We start from the raw sequence: 22,470 nt of genomic DNA, 5'->3' as shown, positions 1-22,470 counted from the left end.
TTTAAATTGAAAAATACATAATATACCATTTAATATTGCATATATTATGTAATCACAAAGTAAAGTGATTGTACATTTTATTTGTATATTTCAGATGAGAAAGCAGTCACTAATGAACATAATTAGAAGTTCTAAATATAATTTATTGTAATTATAATAGAAGCTGATAATGATATAATATTGATTTAAATTAATCAAATAAAGTGGATTTATAATTTATGAACTTTGGAAATATAAAATCTAGTGAGCAATACTAAGTAATGGTAAGCAAATATTTTCTTTAATTATTTACCAAGTCAATATACTAGAGAAGTTATTATTATATTGTTAATGAATGAGAAGTTTGAATTCAAGTACCTTGGGAGTTATTGACATTGTTTGGTTATTAAAAACTTGAATTGACAATAAGCAGCAAAGTGACAAATTAAGTATATTTTTAAGTTTTAGAATTAAATAAAGAGTTTTAATATTAAAGTTACCTATTAAACAAACCTTGGACCGATCTTACAGTTTAGTTTGTCGGTTTTCTATTTGATCAAAGTACTAACTAAAATATTTTCTTTTCAGAAAAAGAGAAGCTAATAAGACAACTAAAAATATTAAAAAAAACCACAAATGGACAAGTTTTATTTAAGTCTTATCTTTTAATTAATTTAAGTGTTATATTATGTACCTGAAAATGAATTTGATAATGGGGAATGAAGCATTTTATGAATAATGTAAAAAATAAGACAAGTGGAGTATGAAATAATGGTTGGTTAAGTAACATTACCTCATGAACAGGAAACAGTAACTGAAACTATGTTCTTCCACATTTAATCTTAATAAGTTCAGCAGTGTGAATGTTAATGAGATATTATTATAAACAAACTGGATTTGTAGATTTTGGGAAGAATTATATCTTTAAAATAACTATTATTAATATTTACAATTGTTGTGTTAAGGAAACAATCACTGTTTTTTTAATCGCCCAGGATGTATTCATAGTAATTTTATGAAATCATCACAACATCTAACATAAGGTTTTATGAATCGAACAATTTTTTGTATATAACAGCACACAAACAAGATATTGACTTTGCTGCAAATTAACACTTACATTTTTTAGTTAATTATCTACATATATAAATATGAATAATTGAATACATCTACATTAGGTAGTAATGCATTGAATTTGGTACACCTGTGTGTGTTCAGTAGTAATGTCTGTATTGTTTAATAAGTTGTTACATATGCTTATTTTTCTATGTAGACTGCATTATGTTAAGGAAGATATTTGGTGCCTTATTTTAATAAAAAATAACCATAACTGAAACATTTTATTTTGCTACCTGTTTGTTTAATATTCCTAACTATAAGTAGGTATGGGTCATTCATATATGCATTATCTGTATATTCTCGTAAAATAAACTAATATTGTTAACCACTTTAATAGCTTTTCCTACTAAAGAAGACAGATAAATTACCAAAAATAAAACTGACAAATACATAACATACAATGTTTATTCATTCATACTTAAACAGATTTTGCATTTACTTATTAACTAGTAGGAAATCACTGATATAACCAAAAGGTAATTGACATAAATATTAACTTAAAATCAGCCTCAAACTTAAATTTATATCTAAGATGTTGGAGCATCAATATGGAATCAAACGTTGATTAAGGGTTATAAATTATTACCAGACTAAATTTCTATTTTATAATTTTTGATTAATAAAAATTATAAAATAGAAATTTCTCTTTTCATTTCATTGAGTACTTGCTGCTTTTCAATTCTCACTTAATAAAAGTATAAATTTATTATAAACAATCAACCTTTATGACTCTAATTTAAACTGAAATTGTTTGTTGGACATAAACAGAGATAATTAAAACTAGTAGCAAATCACTAATATAATCTACACTTATTTATAAATCTGCTTTCAAATTGACATTAAAAATGTTCAAGCACAAACACCAAACCTAATTAAAAAGGCTTAAATCAAACTCTAATTTCAGTGTTCACACTAGTCTACGCTTTTTTTCTATTGTTTTTTAATTCCTTGGACTTTTATCAACTTCTAGTCAACCTTATTTTCACTCTTTATTTATCAATCCACAGTACTATTTCTATTGTTTCTTCTAAGTGGTAACAAAATATGTTGCTTCTTCATTTTGCAGATTAGTTGTGAGGTCAAATCCTAAAAATATCAAAGTATGAGTACTACTAATTATTATATATCGCGATTATGCAATTTCAAAATATTGTATTTATTTGTAGCCTTAAATTTCTGAGAAAACATGAAACAAACCATAATTAATTTAAACATGCAATTAAAATTCATATATTTACTTTGCACCTTCTGTAAATTCCACTTAAATCGAAAATTGTTCCGACCTTGCTTCCAATTGCAAATTTACAATAATATTGTAAAGTTTTAACTTTTATTTGTTTATAAAAGTGACATTAGGATTTTTTTTTTTTTTTTTTTAATTTTATGGCCTGGTAAACATTAGGATTACATTTAATCCAGAGACAATATGACGGAATAAGGTGCTACGAACAGCAGCTCGCATCTACGCTGTCGACTTTGCGGTAATGTATCGACATGCCTCTTGGCTACGAACGAAGCGTTTTCGACAATACAATTACGCAAAAGCGGTAGTGTATGTAGAATACTTTTCGACACCGATATGGCTAGACCCCCAGAGCGTACTTTAAGGCAGTTTTACACTATGTGTGCTAACTGACTTATTTCCGAACCAATTCGACTTAGGGTTCTTCAAGAAAACAGCATACCACTCAAGCGCACAATAACAAATTGTGCGCGAATATTTTAGCAAAGTTCGCGCACACGGTACAAGTAACTCAGTCTTGCTTCCCCCACCAAAGCGAATACAATTAATTGTGCGCACACTATGCCAAGTGATGATCAAGAATATATTACAAAGCAAAACGTTTTCCTGTCCGTCCATATTGCCAACTGACAGAAAATCTTCTCAGTGAACAATCTTGCAACTCTGTGCGCGCACAAAAGTTACACAGCATTGCCGATGGTGACAGAACGCGCTACGCGCTTAGTACGTGTTCTGCTATTGTTTTGCACAAAATGTTTGTAAACAAATTTGCCGCGCGCTATTATAGTGGATCCATTCAGTCAAATTAAAAGATGGCGCACAGGAAATAAAACACATATAAACATGAAGAAATTTTTTACTATATTTAACGTGGACGTGTTCAATCAACACAGCGACACATTATTTACAATAATTATAAATTTATACCTTAAAGAATTCTTAATATCGCTTCGAATACATAATTTATTATGACATTTTAAATTGTTTATTATTATAATAATTGCTGTAAAGCATTTACAATTTGGTGGACGTTTATAATTAATTATATCTTAATTCGGATTTATTTAACTTATTAAAATAGCAATAGTAAGAATTCTTATTTTATATAGAATAACAAGGAGCTCGTCGAATGTTTCACTTTAAAGTCTAAATTATCTTCACATAAAAAATGGCGGGAAAATAAACATGAACTAATAAAAATCACAAACATTTCTAAAATAGCAAAATATTTAAACATTTAACCTATTTATTACATAATTATGTTATTACTTGAATCCGTCCACAGATTAGGAAACATTTACCTATGACATTGACAGATGCACAAACTGTTTTCTTTTTAAAAGGTTATAAAATTGACCATATTTTCACACCACTTTTCATATGAATAACAAAACTATGTCTAATATTTTCTTTAATATACAGAAACGATATTATTGACTAGACATTTCTATTACGTTTCTTTCCCTTTTCTATTGTGATTATGATTTTTGTAGCGAGCAAAACCTTGAGTAGACATGTATATTGTATAAATAGAATTTCGTAATAACAATAAATATTTGATTTACCAACGTATTATGTTGTTTTAAGCGGGAAAATCGACTCTAAATTTATTTTTCAAATACTATTTTTGAACATTATATTTTAAAGTGTAACAAGAAACTAACGCTAGACATCACTAGGCCTAGAGGTCACTAAAAACCGAGAATTTAGATTCTTCTTTCTCAGTCTTAATTTTAAGGTTTTGTACCTAAAGCAAAAGCTAAAAAATGTGTTTACTAAATATTTCTAATCAAAAGATTTTAATATAAAACGTGTAATTAGGTAATGTGATTTTAAAACTGTAATTGGAGGTTCGCGCGGTTTTATTTTAAGTCCACGAGACCCGCCAACTATCTGTGCAAATCATCACGTAAACAAACGAAAGCGTAATGTCATTCTCAAATCTGCGTAGATTCGCGCCAACTTTAGCTTCTTACCATTCGAAAATGTTTACGTATTGAATAATTTTTATGTTGACGCTATAATTTAATAAAAAAAATTACACGCCTTATTTATACGTAAAATTATTGTACATTTGACTAATCTAAAATAATTGTCGTTTATTGCTAGAGGAGCGACTAAAGAGAAATCTTAAAATAAATAAACTTATAATGATGATATGGTAATAATTGCATTTACGAACATTAACACAAGATATGTTTTGGAACACGCACACGCATTGAATTAAATGGGAACAATTGAAAAAGAAATCTCTGACATTAGAAATTACAACCTCCTTTATATTTTAAGACGAATCTGACAGCAATCTATCAAATAACATTGTGTCATATGTCAACATACTTTCTCTGTCGAAAATACAACCTCCTTTTTATTTTTAAGTTGAATCTGTCCAATCACTGTGTCTTATGTGCTCGTTAAGACACGGCGGGAACAGCGCGATTGTCAGATCGTGCGGTTTGAACCGCAAAAATGTCGACTGTTCAGACATTGGCGGTTAGTTAGCGATCAGTTTCAAGATGGAAGTCGAAGAGTAACTAACGTGGCTGTGGTTGATAAAGAAAAGGCAGATTCAGAGAGGATCGACTGACACATGGTAAATTTGTAACACTATTGACTATTTGAGAATGTCAATAAAATCTTTTGATGAACTCATTGAACTAATCAGGGAAGGTATTTCAAGCTCTGAAACACATATGAGGGCAAGCGTGTTACCAGAAGAAAAACTCTCCACTTCATCAATAAATAACTCAGTGTCGAAGCGATAGCGAGCTCACGGTGCTCTTGTTATGACGTGTTAATCGCGCGGTGCCCGCAATGCTTATGAACGCTGAGTAAGATCTTCATAGTAATAGAACCGCGCGGGAGTATCGCGATTCTATTTTCTGGCGGTTGGGTTGCGGAAACCGTGCGGTTTGATTAACCGCGCGGGTATGTCTGAACGATTACTTAATAATTCATACAAATAAGACCCGCGCGATTTCCATGCGATTCTCAAATCGCGCGGTTCCCGCCGTGTCTGAACGAGCAATATATGTTAACATTTTGACAGTGCTCAAGCAGCTTGTCAACTTGACAAATTTTATGGAAATTAAGCTTTAGGCTTTAGGGGGAGAGTTAAAAACGAGACTAAGCACTTATTCTGACTTTATCACGTCCGTGAGTGAAAAGATTAGTGCGTGGAGTCCCTCCGCGCGGAAGAAGTGAAACTTCGTAATGTGGAAATGAAAATAGGAAGCTTTCACTCTCGCTCTGTCTCTTTCTATTGTTGAAAATATCCACTGAGTCATTTTTCACCACAGTTTTGCTGTCATGCTTGCGTATATCATATTTTAAAATACGTGAGTTTTTCGCGCCAAGTCTCGTTTCTGACTCTCACCCTAATCTATGTATGTATCTCACTCAAATGCTTACAAAACTACAATAAACTTTGCGAAGATATCAACAAAATTCTACAAAAATAGCTTAACTTACAGGAACATAAATTTAGTAGATAAAACTTTAAAACATAACATTGTTTTCTGAAAATTTAACATATTTATAGTCGAAAATTTAAAGTGCCACAAACATATCTGATCCGGTGATTTCGTCGTCCAATACTCATAAATTTTTGTATTTAAATTAATATTGATATAAGATTTCTAATAGTGGCATTGGGGCTATAATATAATCTGCTTATAAGACAAGTATTTTTAATAAAATATTACCGTATGAGATGAAAAATAAACCAACCTGAGGGCTTGACAAGACGCCTTAACAGTAGTGTATGTACAAAGTCAAAAACTAATTTTGTTTGAAAATTTGTCGACACGCTCTGTTGTTTTCATACAAATTAAGTCTAAAGTATACTTTCGTCTCTTTCTATACAATTGTGTTTACAGTGTGATGAAAATAGACAGATTACAATGAGATGGCAGACAAGCTTATGATATTAACAATATAATCTGTGGTGTTATTACACGGAACAGAAAAAGCAGAATGAAGTCCACCATTTCATTGTGTTTTTTGTTGACTCGCTATACAATTGTTTGTGGATCATTACTGTTTTCTTTATAGCTAGATTTTCGTAGTTTTAGCGTCTTAGCGGTAATGAATGTAGGAATCAAGTGTAAGTAGGTGACTTTGAGGTAGGTCGGACGTAAGCTGAAAGTCGGAAAATTTGAAAACGCATACAAAATTTCAATTTGACAATTTTCAAAAAAATACCCTGTTTCTCGGAATTAAACAAGGACTATTCTAAAATGCGCTTCGAATTTTAACCAGCAATGTTGTTTTATAATTTATATATAATCTTTTTTTGTAAACCAATGCTTGGATGTAAACGAGTATGATTTAATTTTAAATTCACTAACACAGACTATCATAACGTTGTTGTCTATCGCAAAAAAACGCGCGAAAATTTTTGACAAGTTATCTCACTATACTAATCTAAAAATACCGGTCTGTGAAGTTTTTATTATTTAGAAAACTCCACATACAACGAACATCCTAATTCTTATAATTACATTACAAATAACTTAACAACGTCTAAGTTATTCGCAAGATTTCAGAACGTTTTAAAATTACGGTGTTCATCAAAATTTTTTTACAAGGCAATAATTTGGCAATACGCACATACTACATCATACAATTGTTAATGACACTCGCTTGATGTATATATTAACTTACTTAAGGGAATATTAATTTATGTTGTAAATAGTCTGTTAGCGATTTCCGACTCGCTATCATGAGGATATTTCCCGAGTAGTCGTCGCTTGTCGGGTGACGTCAACCAGATCTACCATACATAATGTCCCTTCCTAGAAAAGGGGACGATAGCTGCTGGTAACTTCTCAGCCACAGATCTGCCCGATCGCGGTTGATAGGCTATAAGGGGGTCTATGTATAAAATATGTTATGTGTTATTCTATTATTTCTAAGAGCCGACGCAGGCATATTAGTACGATTGTGTGGCATCATAGCTGCTATGATTAGATTAATTATGACGCGTTTTTGTTGGTATGGCGATGGTTCTCAGCTTTGACTTATGAAGTAATCATCATCATTATTACTTCTGATGGAGCCCGAAGGTTGTCGGTGGTGACTTAATTTTTAAAATTTACGTTTCCGAACGATTTCTATACGATACATAGACAATTATGTAACTTGTCATAAATGCGCTGATAAGGCGTTTCGATAAGTATATAGAAGCTTTTGTATATAACAATATTATATAAAGTGAATCAATCTACTTTGAAACATCCTAGAAATATTTTTAATAATCTAACTCAATCTAACAAATCTCTGTGGTCGTATAAAATTATAAGTTGTATTAATCTGTGGTGAAAAGAGAATAGACAAATCTAGAAGTGTAAAACGAGTACAGAACGAATGTTTGGACGTAGAACACGAACATAGAAGCGTTCTATTGTAGCGATGTACTGCGCGTACTGTGTGATGCGTAGACGGTATGCGGCCGCCATGTTGTGTAGCCATCCGTGCTTGCACTCGCAGTGACGCACCAATCTGCTGTAATCAAAAATACAGTAATCCTTTAAGACAATTGAAATTTAATAAAACGTAGAAGACGAACTATTTTAGAACAATTTAGAAACATTCTTAACCTACATAGTAATAATAATAAATAAATATTGATACATAGACAATAAAAAGAAATAAAAAAGTTTAGTGGCTACAGTGGTCGCCTGAAAGAGATCGCTCGAAAGCGATAAGGCCGCCAGTTTCCCTCCTTTTTATGTAATAATGTCAATTGTATTATATTTCAAAGTGTATTAACACAATAAATAAAAATATTTTATTTAAACCTACTTTTGTAGTTTCTGGAAACCAGATACAATTTTTTAACGTACTTTTGTAGTTTATGGAAATCAGAGACAATTTTTTTAACGTATTTTTGTAGTTTCTGGAAACTAAAAACAATTTTTAAACCTACTTTTGTAGTTTCTGGAAACCAGATACAATTTTTTAACGTACTTTTGTAGTTTATGGAAATCAGAGACAATTTTTTTAACGTATTTTTGTAGTTTCTGGAAACTAAAAACAATTTTTAAACCTACTTTTGTAGTTTCTGGAAACCAGAGACAATTTTTTTACCCTACTTTTGTAGTATGTGGAAATCAAAGATTTTTTTATTACCTAGTGCTAGGCGGCGGTGTGTCACTTTGACGTCATAGCCCCGTGTCAAACATCTGTAGCGACCGAGTGATGACGTCATCCTTCAGACACGACTCTAAGAACTCCTCGATGGTGATGACTCCATCCTGGTTTAGGTCTAGCTTCCTGAACACGCGGTCGACCTGGAAAACGGGAAATATTTAATAGTAACAAATATGTCTTTATATAAAAGGGCGAAAACGGGAAAACGCTACTGATTTTAAGTGGACGTGGAAAATCTCAATGCCAGAGGACTCGCGAGTGCGTTGCCGGCCATTTTAGCTATTTTACTCATTTTAAAGCCTGACAGATTTTTTGAAGTTATACTTCTTTAGGCGCGTTATGATAAATTGATGAGAGTGAAATTTTACGATGCGCGCGCACCGTGACACATAATTATTAGTGTGATTATAGCCGGCGCCGAGCGTGCGCGAGCGAGATGGGAATAAGACAATCTACAAGTAAAAAGAAATAGAATATGCGTGAAGTTAGCAGCTATGCCAAGAATTTTGAATGACCATAATGACATTTACCTTTTAAAATTTAAACAAATAAAGGAGTTTTAATTATTTTTATAGAACAGGGGTCAAACGGGCAGGAGGCTCATCTGATGTTAAGTGATACCGCCAATCTCTCAATGCCAAAAGGCTCGCGATTGCGTTTCCGGCCTTTTAAGAATCGGCACGCTCTTTTCTTAAAGGACCCTCATTTGAATCTATTCACAAAAATACACTATCTTGTCGAAATAACAGTTAACATATAAAGGTATCTATTAATTAGGTGAAATTAGTAAAATTAAAAAAAAAAATGTTAGGGGTAGACAACCCTTATCACTTAGGGGTATGAAAAATAGATAGTAGCCGATTCACAGTCTTACTGAATATGCATATAAAATTTGATAAAAATCGGTCAAGCCGTTTCGGAGGAGTATGGTAACTAACATTGTGACAGGAGAATTTTATTTATAAGATGTCACACAGAAGTATTAAACATATAAAATACATACACTATCTCTACAGACTAAGCATATTTCTGAAAAGTAAAAAGAAATATATGTCGCTACTGCAAATACGCGCATAAAGATGCCTATTAGAATCCCTCAAGAACCGTACCAATTCTTAAAAGGCCGGCACTTGTGAGCCTTCTACGTGAGAGTGGCCACCATAATCAGTGGCGCTACAACCTCTTTAGGTCTTGGCCTCAGATGTCTGAATCATGATCATTTTTAAATCTAAAAATATATATATCTAATAGGCAAGTAGGTGATCAGCCTCCAGTGCCTGACACACGCTGTCGACTTTTTGGGTCTAAGACATGTCGGTTGTCACGTTGTTTTCCTTTACCGTTTGAATGTTAAATGCGTAGAAAGAAAGTCTATTGGTGCTCAGCCGGGGATCGAACCTATGACCTTAGGGATGAGAGTCGCACGCTGAATCCACTACGCCAACACTACTCAAATAAAAACTCTTTGTTCGAAGTCTTTGTTAACGGTACTCGGTGCCCTGCTGATTATAAGAATCTACACAGTCTCCTCATCAAGCTAAATAAGCACCTGTTCAGCAGCTTTAGCGTCATCTATCCTCGAAGCCGGTGATCCAGGTGGCGCCCGTCGGCCCAACAGCTCGTGTACAGCAACCACCACCTCGCTCAGCTCCTGTCGCGTGATTGCACCATCACCATCCACGTCGTAGAGGCGAAATGCCCAACGGAGTCGCTCGTATACCGAACCACGGAGCAGCGTCGATAGGGTTACTAGGAGTTCCTGAAATTTAATTAGTGGTTTTATCAAGTGTTCCAAAAGATGGAAGTGGGGGGGGGGGGGGGGCCCCCGTCTCGTCTGGAAGATGGACATAATCATGGAAGGCAAATGGCGCAAAGGACGATCCCATACTGGCTCTATAGTCAAGTTAAGTCAAAAATCATTTTTTCAATAAGGTACACTTATGAACGTCAAAAAAGAAATATATATGAAATGCTTCTAATTTTACATTTAGTATTTCTCAAATCAAGGGCGTAGAACGGAAGAGAAAAAAACTGGCAATAAACTCTCCGCCACTCTTTTTAATCGCCAAGTTTTTTGTTTTACACAACGTTTGTAAGGAGCTGCAACCATTACACCATGTTCCACATGACATCTTAAGTAATGTATAGTTAATTAATAAAAATAAAATAAATTAAAAACAAAGATTTGTCCTCTATCAGCAGGAGGCATGGTGAAATAGGAGCACGCACTTTCATTCTCGTGTCTCTGTGCATAGTCGAAATAACTAACAGTCATCAGAAGTAGCCACCGTTCACTAAACAAATATGTACTTATAATATTTTTTAATAAATATACTTATTATATCTAATATATAAAATTCTCGTGTCGCGGTGTTTGTGGTTAAACGCCTCCGAAACGGCTTGACCGATTCTCATGATATTTTGTGTGCATATTGGGTATAACTGAGAATCGGACAACATCTATTTTTCATCCCTCTAAATGTTAAGGGTAGTCCACCCCTAATTTTTTTTTTTAATTTTTAGATGATTTTTTTTTGATACAGCATTAAAAAATACATACAACCCCTAATTTTCACCCCTCTACGATCAACCCCTATTTTTTATTATAAATGATAAACATAGCAAAACGACGTTTGCTGGATCAGCTAGTTATATTATACAATTCCTAATGTAGATAACAAATATAATATTAAGGGTCTGTTTCATAATGTACGGATAAGTTCTACATAAGTTCCAAATTAGCTATTTATTACTTATTGGTAGGATAAACACTAGTATTGCGTTTCACGACTGTCAGATAGCGCTATTCGTCACATAAAGTCCATCATAAGTTATGCGTCCGATGAATGTCAAATAGCACGATTTATATTCCAAATAATTGTTGTTGTATAGCTATTTGGTACTTTATCCATACATTGTGAAACAGACCCTTATTATATTATATTATACAATTCCTAATGTAGATAACATATATAATCTTAATGAATTTAAAACTATTTAAATGAGCAGGGCATTAAAAAGTACTTGACATCGATGTCAGGGTAAGATTAAAGTTTTTGACAAATGACACAATATGATAGCCGCTTAAGCTGTCATTTTTGGCGCCCAGCCAGCATTTGAGCACTCTTCAGGGTCTAGACTTATTGCTATTTTTGCGATAGACTAGCTAGTTTTGAATTTATATTTGATTTGCCGAGTGAATAAGTGGCTTTTGAGCTTCGGGGTTAGCGAGACAAATTCCACATACATACACACACACAACACAACCGAATTAGGAATTATTTAGTTAAATGTATGAACCGAATGGGATAGCTTACATCTCAATTTATACCCGCAATATCTCTATTGCAAAGTAAAATAATAATAGTTTAAAATATTGACTTTTATTTGAATTTGATATAAAAATCTATAGCAATAAAAGGGTGAGTGTACTTATGTACGCGCGTAAGAAGTTATACTTCTTTGGCATTATTAAAAATAGTTTTTGATTGCATGCAAATAATTAATTACAATTAAATAATCAAAGACTGGAAAAGGAGTCATTATAGTAATAATAGTAACAAATAGTAATAAAGGTCAGTTTACATTTGAAAAATTAAATAAATAAATATTTATTAATATTATATTTATTATTATTTTCTAATATTAATTAGTATTGATTTAAATATTGAATTTCAATCACTTCTGATTATAATTCAGACACACATATAAAATTCGCACTTGTATAATGAAAACACGTGTTTTAAATGTAGACACTCAAAGCATGTGGCTAAATATTATAAATATAAATACACAGTGAACAGTGGCGGCGTGCGTGCCAACATGCGCCACTAACTTCATTCTGTTAATTTTGGGTCACGGTGCGCGCGCATCTTAAAATTTTACTCTCATCAATTTTTTGAACGGACGAGAAGTACGGGCAAGAAATGAGTGCTTTGAATGCCAAAAGCATATTCTAGTTGAATCTTTTTTAAGTTTTGAAAGGCTCAAACCAACGAATAAAATCTTATAATTAAAACTCATAATTAAAACTTGTATATTTCTTATACATATAGTGTATGTGCCTGTCATGTTTTCTTATTGACAAATAAGTTATTCTTTAAATTCCTTTTGAAGTTATACTTAGGCGCGTTATGAAAAATTGATGAGAGTGAAATTTTACGATGCGCTCGAACCTGAGACACAGCATTATCAGTGTGATTATAGCCGGCGCCGAGCGTGCGCGAGCGAGATGGGAATAAGACAATCTACAAGTAAAAAGAAATAGAATATGTGTGAATATGCCAAGAATTTTGAATAACCATAATGACCTTTGTAGTACCTTTTAAACAAATAAAGGAGTTTTAATTATTTTTTCAGAGAAATTTAGGAATGCTTTTTCACAACGACCTATTGTTACTTAGTTAAAAGGTTATGAAACATACCTAGTTATTAAATTGAATGAAAAATATAATAAAATAATAAATAATAATTATTAATATTAATTAATAATTATTAATATTAATTAATAATTAATAATATACTAAATATTAAATATTATTAAATTATCAACGTTAAATATTTATTATTAATTATTTAATATTTAAAAAAAATAAAGAAAGCCAAAGAAGTATAACTTCTTACGCGCGTACATAAGTACACGCACCCTTTTTATATAAAGGCTGACAACGCACATACCATGGGTATCACTTAACAGGAGGGCCTCTAGCTCGTTTGCCCTCCGTTAAAAAATAAAAGAAGAATGACTTCAAAGTCAAACCTCATAGATTGTATATTTTTTACATATCTTGCATGAGCTAGACATGTTTCCTTATTGATAAATAAATTCCTTTATATATAAAGGCCGGCGACGGACTTGCGAGCCTTCCGGCAATGTGTCCACGGGTATAACTTAACATCAGGTGAGCCTTTGCCCCCTGTTACATAAAAAAAGAAGAATGACTTCAAAGTCATAGACAAAATCCTCTCTAACCTAACAGTGTGCTCTAGTTAAAACGTCCGATTAAAAATTACTAAAACAACTACCCAGAATACCTAGGCTTAAACGACTCTGGCACAGTGCCAGGCACTTGACAGAGGTGTAAACTGCAGGTTTAATTGTAGAGTTGAACGTTAAAATACTGACAATTGACCAAACACAATTGACAACTGACAGATTAAACCAACGCAACGATATGCTTAGATAAAGTAATAGATTGGACATTTAATTAATCATTATTAAAAACATCAATTTTTTTGTAGTATAAGGGGGCAAATGACAATTTTCAGTGGTACGTTGCCTTTGAGGGACGATACTCTTATTTTAACAATTATAGGCTGTTTTAATTAAAAATTCACGAGTAAAACGCTGGCCATGCATTATACTCGTGAATTTTTGGTGCTACTTGTGGTGACTGGTCGGACTTGAATTCGTGTATGCGGTGATTTTAGTTGTTTCGACTATCTATTTGCGTGTAGTTCCCACGAGAATGTAAGTGCGTGCTCCTACTTCACCATGCCTACTATGATAGAGGACAAATCTTTTTTTGTTTTTTATTATTAATTAACAACTATTTACTTAAAGATGTCATGTGGAACATGGTGTAATGGTTGCAGCTTCTTACAAATATTGTGTAAAACAAAAAACCTGGCATTTAAAAAAAGTGGCGGAAAGTTTATTGCCAGTTCGTCTCTTCCGTTGTACGCCTTTGATTTGAGAACTGGCAGTAAATGTAAAATTAGAATCATTTAATATGTATTATTTGACGTTCATAAGTGTACATTGTGTTACCTGAATGAATAAATGATTTGAGTTTGAGTATTTTAATATAATCAAAACTAAAATCCCTCAACATTGTTAATTATTTCCGTCCTTGCTTTAGACCTATTACGTAAGTTGGCTTGACCTAAAATGGCAAGGTCTTGTGTCTCGTTTGAACGCGTTCATAATTATTCAGTTTTAGAACTGTCTTTGCAGGATTAACTAGAAACAAGTTTGTGATAATTAAACGCGCCAGCCTTTTCATTTATTAATGAAATATTCACCCATTAATTGTTATGTTATATACGTATAAGAAAAGGCTATACATAGTGGCTTCAGCGTGTGAGTCTCATCCCTGAGATCGTAGGTTTGATCCCCAGCTGTGCCAACTGTCCATGTGCGCATTGACAATTCGCTCAAACGTGAAAGAAACCATTGTTAAAAATGCTTTTTACAGTCATAACTGCTTCAAGGATATTTTAACTTGTGTATAAAACGTGGCACTACAACCTTTTCAGGTCTGGGTCTCAGATTTGTGTATATGTTTCATGATATGTCAATCTAATAGGCAAGTAGGTGATCAGCCTCCAGTGCCTGACCTGACCGTCAACTTTTTGGGTCTACCGTCTAAGACATGTCGGTTTCCCAACGATGTTTTCCTTAACCGTTCGAGCAAATGTTAAATGCGTACATAGAAAGAAAGTCCATTGATGCACAGCTGGGGATCGAACCTACGACCTCAGGTATGAGAGTCGCAGGCTGTAGCCACTAGGCCAACACTGCTCGTACCTAAATAGTTTGTCCTTATTCCTTGACCTATTAAAATTATTATAAGATTTTAAAACGTTGTTAATAGGTATAACTTAAATTAACTTATCGATTTTAATAATTTATAGTTTAGAAGTCTCACGCTTTGATTAATTAGTTATAGTTGGGGAAAATACAATTTCAAAGTATGCATACGGATGTACTACGGCGTAGCTATATATCACGAATTGACCACAGACATGTTTCCGCTACGTTAGAGAGACCGCTACATGTCGTAGCATACGCTACGTGGCGTAGCATCTGCTACGACCTACAGTTCGCTTAGTAGGTCACCAATTAAAATAGAATTTTTTCACTATACCCTTATTTGTATCACAAATAAATTTGAAAAATGGTAGTGCACGTTAGTACTAAGTGCTAAACACTAAAAAAATAGAACACAAGAGTGTCTTCCCTTTAATAGAGACTGTAAGTAGTGTTATTGGACACTTTCTTATGTTAAATATCCTTATAAGTAAATTAAGTTACACTTAAATTACTTATTAGTTTTAAGTTAGACTAGATCGTAAGTTCCATGATGTCTTAGTAACGGGCCGTTCAAGTGTTACGTAAACAGATTTACTGCAATTTATCCCCCCCCCTCATCTTGTCAGCTCTCAAAAAGTACATAAACGTATTGTTACGAGCTAGGGGATCAGATATAAAACTAGACTATTCCTTCATCAAAGGGGTATAACCAGGCCTGAAAACGCCTGAAAACAGGTTTCCTGAAAAGTGTACCACTCGACTACACTTGTTCTGATACGAAATGTTTCAGCCTCCTGAAAACTAGAGTAACATTATGTAAATTACGATTGATTGACCCTCTCCTGAAACGGTCAGAAATCACATTTCAGCCTGCTGAAAACTTCTCTAAGTAGTGGAAAAATCAAAAAACATTGCAGTCGACCCGTCTTCGTATTAATTTTTTGTAGAAATCCTCGAAAGTGCATTTCGTTTTTAAGCATAGACAATGTGTGGATAATATGTGTAAAAAGTTAATAATTACTGTTGACGTAATCACCACATAAGAAAATCAAAGAAACCCCCCCTCCCTCACTCCTAGTGCTTACGTAATACTTAAAAACGCTATTAAAAAAACCAAATTAATTTAGCGTTAAAGTTTTGACAAAAATACCTAGGCAATGGGTACAAAACAATAACAAACAATGCGCAGACTTGGGGAACAAACACGAACATAAATCGTATATTAAGGAAAAGCGTGGAAAACTGTAGGAAAACTTTCGACGTTATCGCATTGTTATCATAAAAACAACATTATTTATTGCTAGTTTTGAAACCTATAACCCCATTTCATGATGAAATAATAAAATGAAAATTAGAACATACAACATACAACGTTCATACAACGAACGAACGCAACGCAACTACTACTACTAGATACTTATTTTTAAGTTCTAAAACAACTTGCCAAGTCAAGTCAAGTCAAATCATTTATTTCAATTAGACCACCTAAAATGGCACTTTTGAACGTCAAATAAAATACAAAGATGATTCTAGTTTCCCCTTCCAAAAGGCAGTTTCGTGTGGAGAAGAATGGGTAAAAACTCCACACTTACTGTTTTAAAATAGGTTCAATATTTTGTATACATTAGTTAAATAAATATATCACATTATATGACAATGTACTCCTACAATAAAACTACTATACTAAAAAAAGCGCATACAAGAACTTATTATATTAGAACACTAGCTGGACTGGCGAACAACGTACCGCCTAACAGTCGATTCTTTATTTTTTTTTAAAATACTTTTTCTGCTATTCGGGACACCGGTCTAGCTAGTAAAATAAAAAAAATCAAGTTGATAAGACAACAAATACATTATGTCAAAAAATAAAAATTTACCTTCCCGGAACCCCTCCACTAACAATTGAACTTTATGATATGGTATTAAAGTTCAAATTGACTTTTAAGGATTATTACGAAACTTTTGTATAGGAATATAGAAAAGTGTTGTTTTTAGACTTTTTCACTCAATTTTTTTAATTTTTTTCTCCGTAAGAAACATCCTCGTACTTCGAGGAACATTATAAAAAAAGAATTGGATAAATTGGTCCAGGCGTTGTTGAGTTATGCGCTTACCAAAAATCAAAGTATGAAAGTACAGACTGCAACGCCATCTGGCGGGCTGATTTGTCTAAACCATTCCCAGATCCCCTTGAACACACACAAAAAATATCATCAAAATCGGTCCAGTCGTTTGAGAAATATATAAAGATATATATATATATATAAAGATAAACTAGCAAGGGAAACAGAACAGAATAGAAACTTAAACCTCATTTAAAACTTACCCGAAAGCTTATTGCACCACTGCAGTTGACATCGAATGCCTTGAAAACATAATGGGCGTACAGCGCAGAATCTGAAATAATGAACAAATACTTTTATTACCATAAAAATTTTATCAGGGTGAAACAGAACTTTTGTGACACTTTCGCTTTTGGATATTGTTTTAATGATATAACACTATCGTTTTGAGTTCTGTTGTCTTTTTGAAGTTATATTTCTTTTGGCGCGTTAGGGAAACATTATGAGAGTAACTTTTTACAATGCGTCACACAAAACCGACATCCTGAAGTTAGCTATAGTCAACATTTTAGTTTTTTTGAAGTTATACTTCTTTTGGTGCGTTAGGGAAAAATGATGAGGGTAAATTTTTACATTGCGTCACACAAAACCGACGCCCTGAAGTTAGCTATAGTCAACATTTTAGTTTTTTTGAAGTTATACTTCTTTTGGCGCGTTAGGAATAAATGATGAGAGTATTTTTTTACAATGCGTCACACAAAACCGACACCCTGAAGTTAGCTATAGTCAACATTTTAGTTTTTTTGAAGTTATACTTCTTTTGGCGCATTAGGGAAAAATGATGAGAGTAATTTTTTTACAATGCGTCACACAAAACCGATACCCTGAAGTTAGCTATAGTCAACATTTTAGTTTTTTTTATACAGCTATTGATGCTCTATTTGGACGATATTTAGACAATGTTTCTACAAGAATATTTGTATACTTTAGCTATCATAAGCCTCTTGTCACAAGTCTACTGAACTCCAAGTGAACGTGAATTAAATAGTATATATCAATAGTATAAATTGCATGCTAAAATAACAAAATGCCCATTTCTTTTTAATTATTATTAATTTAAACATTCTAAGGTACATAAAGTCTCAACAAGCTGTAAATCAGTAAAATTATTCAAAACATAACTTTAAATAATATTTAAAAGTTCAACATCATTCTCGTGTATGAGTTTTTCGCTATTTTCAGCAAAACGGGAATTTTTTTTTAAGTACCTGAGACAAAAGTGTAGATCATAATTATCTATAAAAAATGTATCAATACTTTTTTTCCTACGAGCTACCGTTTCTGAGATATAACGATTAAAAAAGTTATAAAAGTTATCGTCTAATATGCATGAGTAATGCATTAATTAATGAGTGCATTAAGATGTCATGTGGAACATGGTGTAATGGTTGCAGCTCCTTACAAACGTTGTGTAAAACAAAAAATTTGGCAATTAAAAAGAGTGTCGGAGAGATTATTGCCAGTTCTTCTCTTCCGTTCTACGACCTTGATTGAGAACTGGCAGTAAATGTAAAGTTAGAAGCATTTGATATATATTTCTTTTTTAACGTTCATAAGTATACAATATGAATAAATGATTTTGACTTTTTGACCAAAAAATGCTATACTTACTGCCATGAGGAAAAAATTTCGCATAAATATCCTTAAAAGATTCTTCGTGCACCACGCCGTCAGGACATTCCTGTAAGAAAAAACCATACATTAATATTATGTATACAGGCTGACGCAGCAAGTTTTGCCCTATAAAGATTGTTACTTTTAATATAAAACTTGGAGATTGTAACACGAGGTAAACGGGCTGGAGGCTCCCCTGATGTTAAGTGATACCGTCGCCCATGGACACTAACATTGCCAGGAGGCTCGCAATTGCGTAGCCGGCCTTTACTTCAGTGGGCAGCTGGTGTCACAAAGTGGTGGTGCGTCGTAAAACTGCCTTGAAAAACGCTCAGTTGTGGAACGGCGGACGTCGAGGTGATACGGGTGGAATTTCGTATTCTGCCTTGACGACCGATGATGAAACTCAGCTGCAGGTATTAACCCGAACACTCTCCATGCTAAATGCGGTAGAAGATGCAGAGTGACCCCACATCTCTACGCAACGCCAAAGGATCAAGCCGCTCGAAGAGGGATTGGTCGTCGACGATTCGAACCGCTTTTCGTTGAATACGGTCAAGTGGAAGGAGCTGGTACTGGGGAACCCCCGCCCAGAGGTGAGAACAGTAATCTTGTGGGGCCGAATTTGTGCTTTATACAGTTGCAAGCGGTGGCCCAGAGTGAAGTACCGTCTCGTCTTGCTGAGCACACCAAGCTTTATGTTATTATTAGTGTTAGTAACATAAAAACAATTCGTATTTGGACTCTATTGCGTTTGTTATTTTTGTACTGTACCAGTAGTTTTTTTTTAATGGCTCTGGCACGATTTGTGCATTAGCCAGCGTCAAGTATAGGATTTTTTATAATTCTAGCTTGTCTTTACAAATTCGACCGTGTCCTCCATGTACGATTTAGGCACTCGCCCGGTACCGCACAACCCTCCCAAAGGCCGAGAACAAATTTCAATTAAATTAAAACTTGCCCTCGAACCGGGAATCGAACCCGGTACCCCTCACCTAGCTGCCACTTAAAAAGACCGCTAGGATATGAGGCCCCTCATACCAGTAGTTAGGTAGTACTTATTTAAAATAAATAAAAATAATTCATATCTTGCGATATTGAGGTATCTTCCTGATAAAGCATATGCAGTAAAAAAGAACGGAATTCTTGGAAAGTTCGGTACGTATGACTAGTAACGACAGTCGAGTTTATTTCTCGCTAGGACAAGCGACAAAACAACGTACACAGCGCGCAGTTTTAACTAATTTCGCCAACTTAAAAAGTACTTTTTAGTATTTAATTGTTGTCGTTATTGAGGGTGCAATGCTATGTAGAGTGTATCATTGTATGGAAGACAAGCTAAACCAACCAAAGCCGAGTGATTTCGACGCTTTAGGAGATTTGTCCTACGACCACGGATGGGAGTTGGATTTAATGTAATTTTATTCGTCTAAATGTAAAGTACTCCTCGCTCAAAGGCCGGCAACACAACTTGTGGTATACATTAGCGGTAGCTGCCTATTATGATGAAAATCATATAAAAAACGTCTGACTAGAAAATTTAAAGGAAATGCCTGAAGTTTAATGCATACAAAATGAACAGTGGTAGTAAAATTTTAAGGTGAGAAAGGTTTCTTTAAATATGTATAGAAGATGGAATTTGGGTCCTCATTGTAAATTTAATTCACAGGTGCCTCGGTACTACTAGCAAAAACGTTTTGGCAGAGACCTGCGGATGTCAAGATGTTTAAAAAAAATGGTTATCTGTAAAGTACAAGTGAAACAGGGATAGGTGCGGCGCCAGCGTACAATAAGCGTAACGGGACAATGAGCGTAACTGGACAATGAGTCGTGCTTTTTCATGCGAGCAGCCGGTGTCCATCGATTTATTAGATTTTGTCTCGTAAAAAATATCTATATATAAAATGTAACTTATACTAATTAAAGAAAAATTCAATTCTTAAGTATTATAACTACTTTCTCAAAAAAACCCTCGACTCGAAACTTTATACATTGACTAACAATCTTCTATTTTGTCTTTAATCAAATCGAAACTTGTTCTACTTCCTTTCCTTCAACGTTTGAGCGAGTGTTAAATGCGTAGATATAAAGAAAGCCCATTGCTACACAGCCGGAAATCGAACCTACGGCGTCTGAGAGTCGCACGCTGAAGCCACTAGGCCATCACTGCTCTATACGTGCCGCTTTTTTCGCTCGACGTGGCGCACTGCCGTGATGTTTATCCCCATTAATCTAGTAACAGTACCATCTAGATTGATCTGTGAACCTTTTTATGAAAAACTCGACCTAAAAATGTTTTCATTTCCCCGCTCTATTGTTTTGAGGAAAATGATCCGTTTTCATCGTTTTCACAAAGAATTGCACTTTAGTCGAGCGCCGACAATAATGATTCTTCTGAAAAGCGAAGTTTTACTTGTTAACCGAGGCGTTGTGACTTTGTTTTTTTACTAAATACTTTTTGCACAATAAATACTAAAAAGGTTTGTCTCACTGGTGCCATAGATTAATGAAGTTGGCTTCAGCTGGATCCAAAGAGTGACGAACGATACCTTCAACGAATCAGCAAGACAAGTTTAACAGAATAAAAAAAAATGTGCGTGTACTAGTGTACACACGTTAGAAGTGAAACTTCTTTATGACCTTATTTTTCGAAAAATTATCTATATGCAACTAACTTTACAGAAATTGGTTAAATAAAGTTAAATTAGATAAAGTTTAACAAAAGGCTTTTAAAATCACAGACTTGAATACAAATAATACAATTATTTCATTTTACCTTATTACCACTAAGATTTTAGTATCATTGTTATAGTTATTATAAATTTTTGTTATTAATGGTTTAGCATCTCTTCAAATCAACCGTGGTAGGGACGAGAAAAAGACGCGCGTAACGGTCAAATGTGACGCGTAACCGAAACATGTGACGCGTAACTGAAAAATGTTACACTAAATTTTTTTCCAACCCCGATAAAGAAGTTTCACTTCAATAAAAGCCCGTTTAATTTCCAATTATTACAAAAGTAGAATATATATTTCGTCATGATCGTAGAACAATGTCGGATTTGAAAAGAATCCAAAATCCACTTTTTATCATATTTGGATACTATATTGACTAAATATTACGGCTATTTTAAAAAATTCAGTGTTTTAAATTTCAAACTAATCAGTCGGTAAAGTGACGGATTAGATACCTGTGTGTGATTTTTCTATAAAACTGTGTAATTTAATGTTATTATTTTTATTTGTTTCAAAACCAACCCTTTTGTTTGCTTGTATGCCAATTTTCATAATAACAGAATATGAATTGAAATAGTTATGACAAAAACTAACATGATTATATTATTTTGAAATGGCTGCCTTGTAAAGTTTACTATTTGTCAGATCCGTCACTATTTTACGACTATGACGATCTTCCTTCAGTACCATTGATCACAAACCCTTAACGGGCAAAGTTCTCCTCCAGCAGGAGGACTTTGTGGAGATATTTACTCATAAATAATCCAGCAATGCATTATGAACGCATGATACATGTAAAGGTTAGCGGGCGAAGTCGACGACCGTTCGCGCCAAAAATAACTCGCATGACACATGTTATGTCATCGTGTTCCGAATTTAAAATGAGCCACAGATGCATAACTGGAGATGAGTCTTATCATCGGACGTGGAGGAATCGAAATTCCACCCGTATTACGGCTTTCGTC

The 22,470-nt window shown here is 33.7% G+C and overlaps 1 protein-coding gene across 1 annotated transcript in view; it reads right to left on the bottom strand.

Annotated features, from left to right (window-relative positions):
* Nucleotides 1–5,375: 5,375 nt before the first annotated feature.
* Nucleotides 5,376–22,470, bottom strand: part of LOC125058566 (Kv channel-interacting protein 1) — a 53,689-nt gene continuing 36,594 nt past the window's right edge. Inside the window, exons 3-7 of the mRNA XM_047662670.1 lie at nucleotides 18,767–18,836; nucleotides 17,359–17,429; nucleotides 10,044–10,253; nucleotides 8,474–8,634; nucleotides 5,376–7,846 (exon numbers count right to left, since the gene is read on the bottom strand). Of these exons, the coding sequence (XP_047518626.1) occupies nucleotides 8,506–8,634; nucleotides 10,044–10,253; nucleotides 17,359–17,429; nucleotides 18,767–18,836 (480 nt within the window). The 3' untranslated portion in view covers nucleotides 5,376–7,846; nucleotides 8,474–8,505. The remainder of the gene's footprint in view (nucleotides 7,847–8,473; nucleotides 8,635–10,043; nucleotides 10,254–17,358; nucleotides 17,430–18,766; nucleotides 18,837–22,470) is intronic.

The sequence above is a fragment of the Pieris napi genome, chromosome 18 (genome assembly GCF_905475465.1).
Source record: "Pieris napi chromosome 18, ilPieNapi1.2, whole genome shotgun sequence".
Lineage (NCBI taxonomy): Eukaryota > Metazoa > Arthropoda > Insecta > Lepidoptera > Pieridae > Pieris > Pieris napi.
The sequence above is the reverse complement of the archived record's forward strand: the minus strand, read 5'-3'. Positions and strand labels throughout refer to the sequence as shown.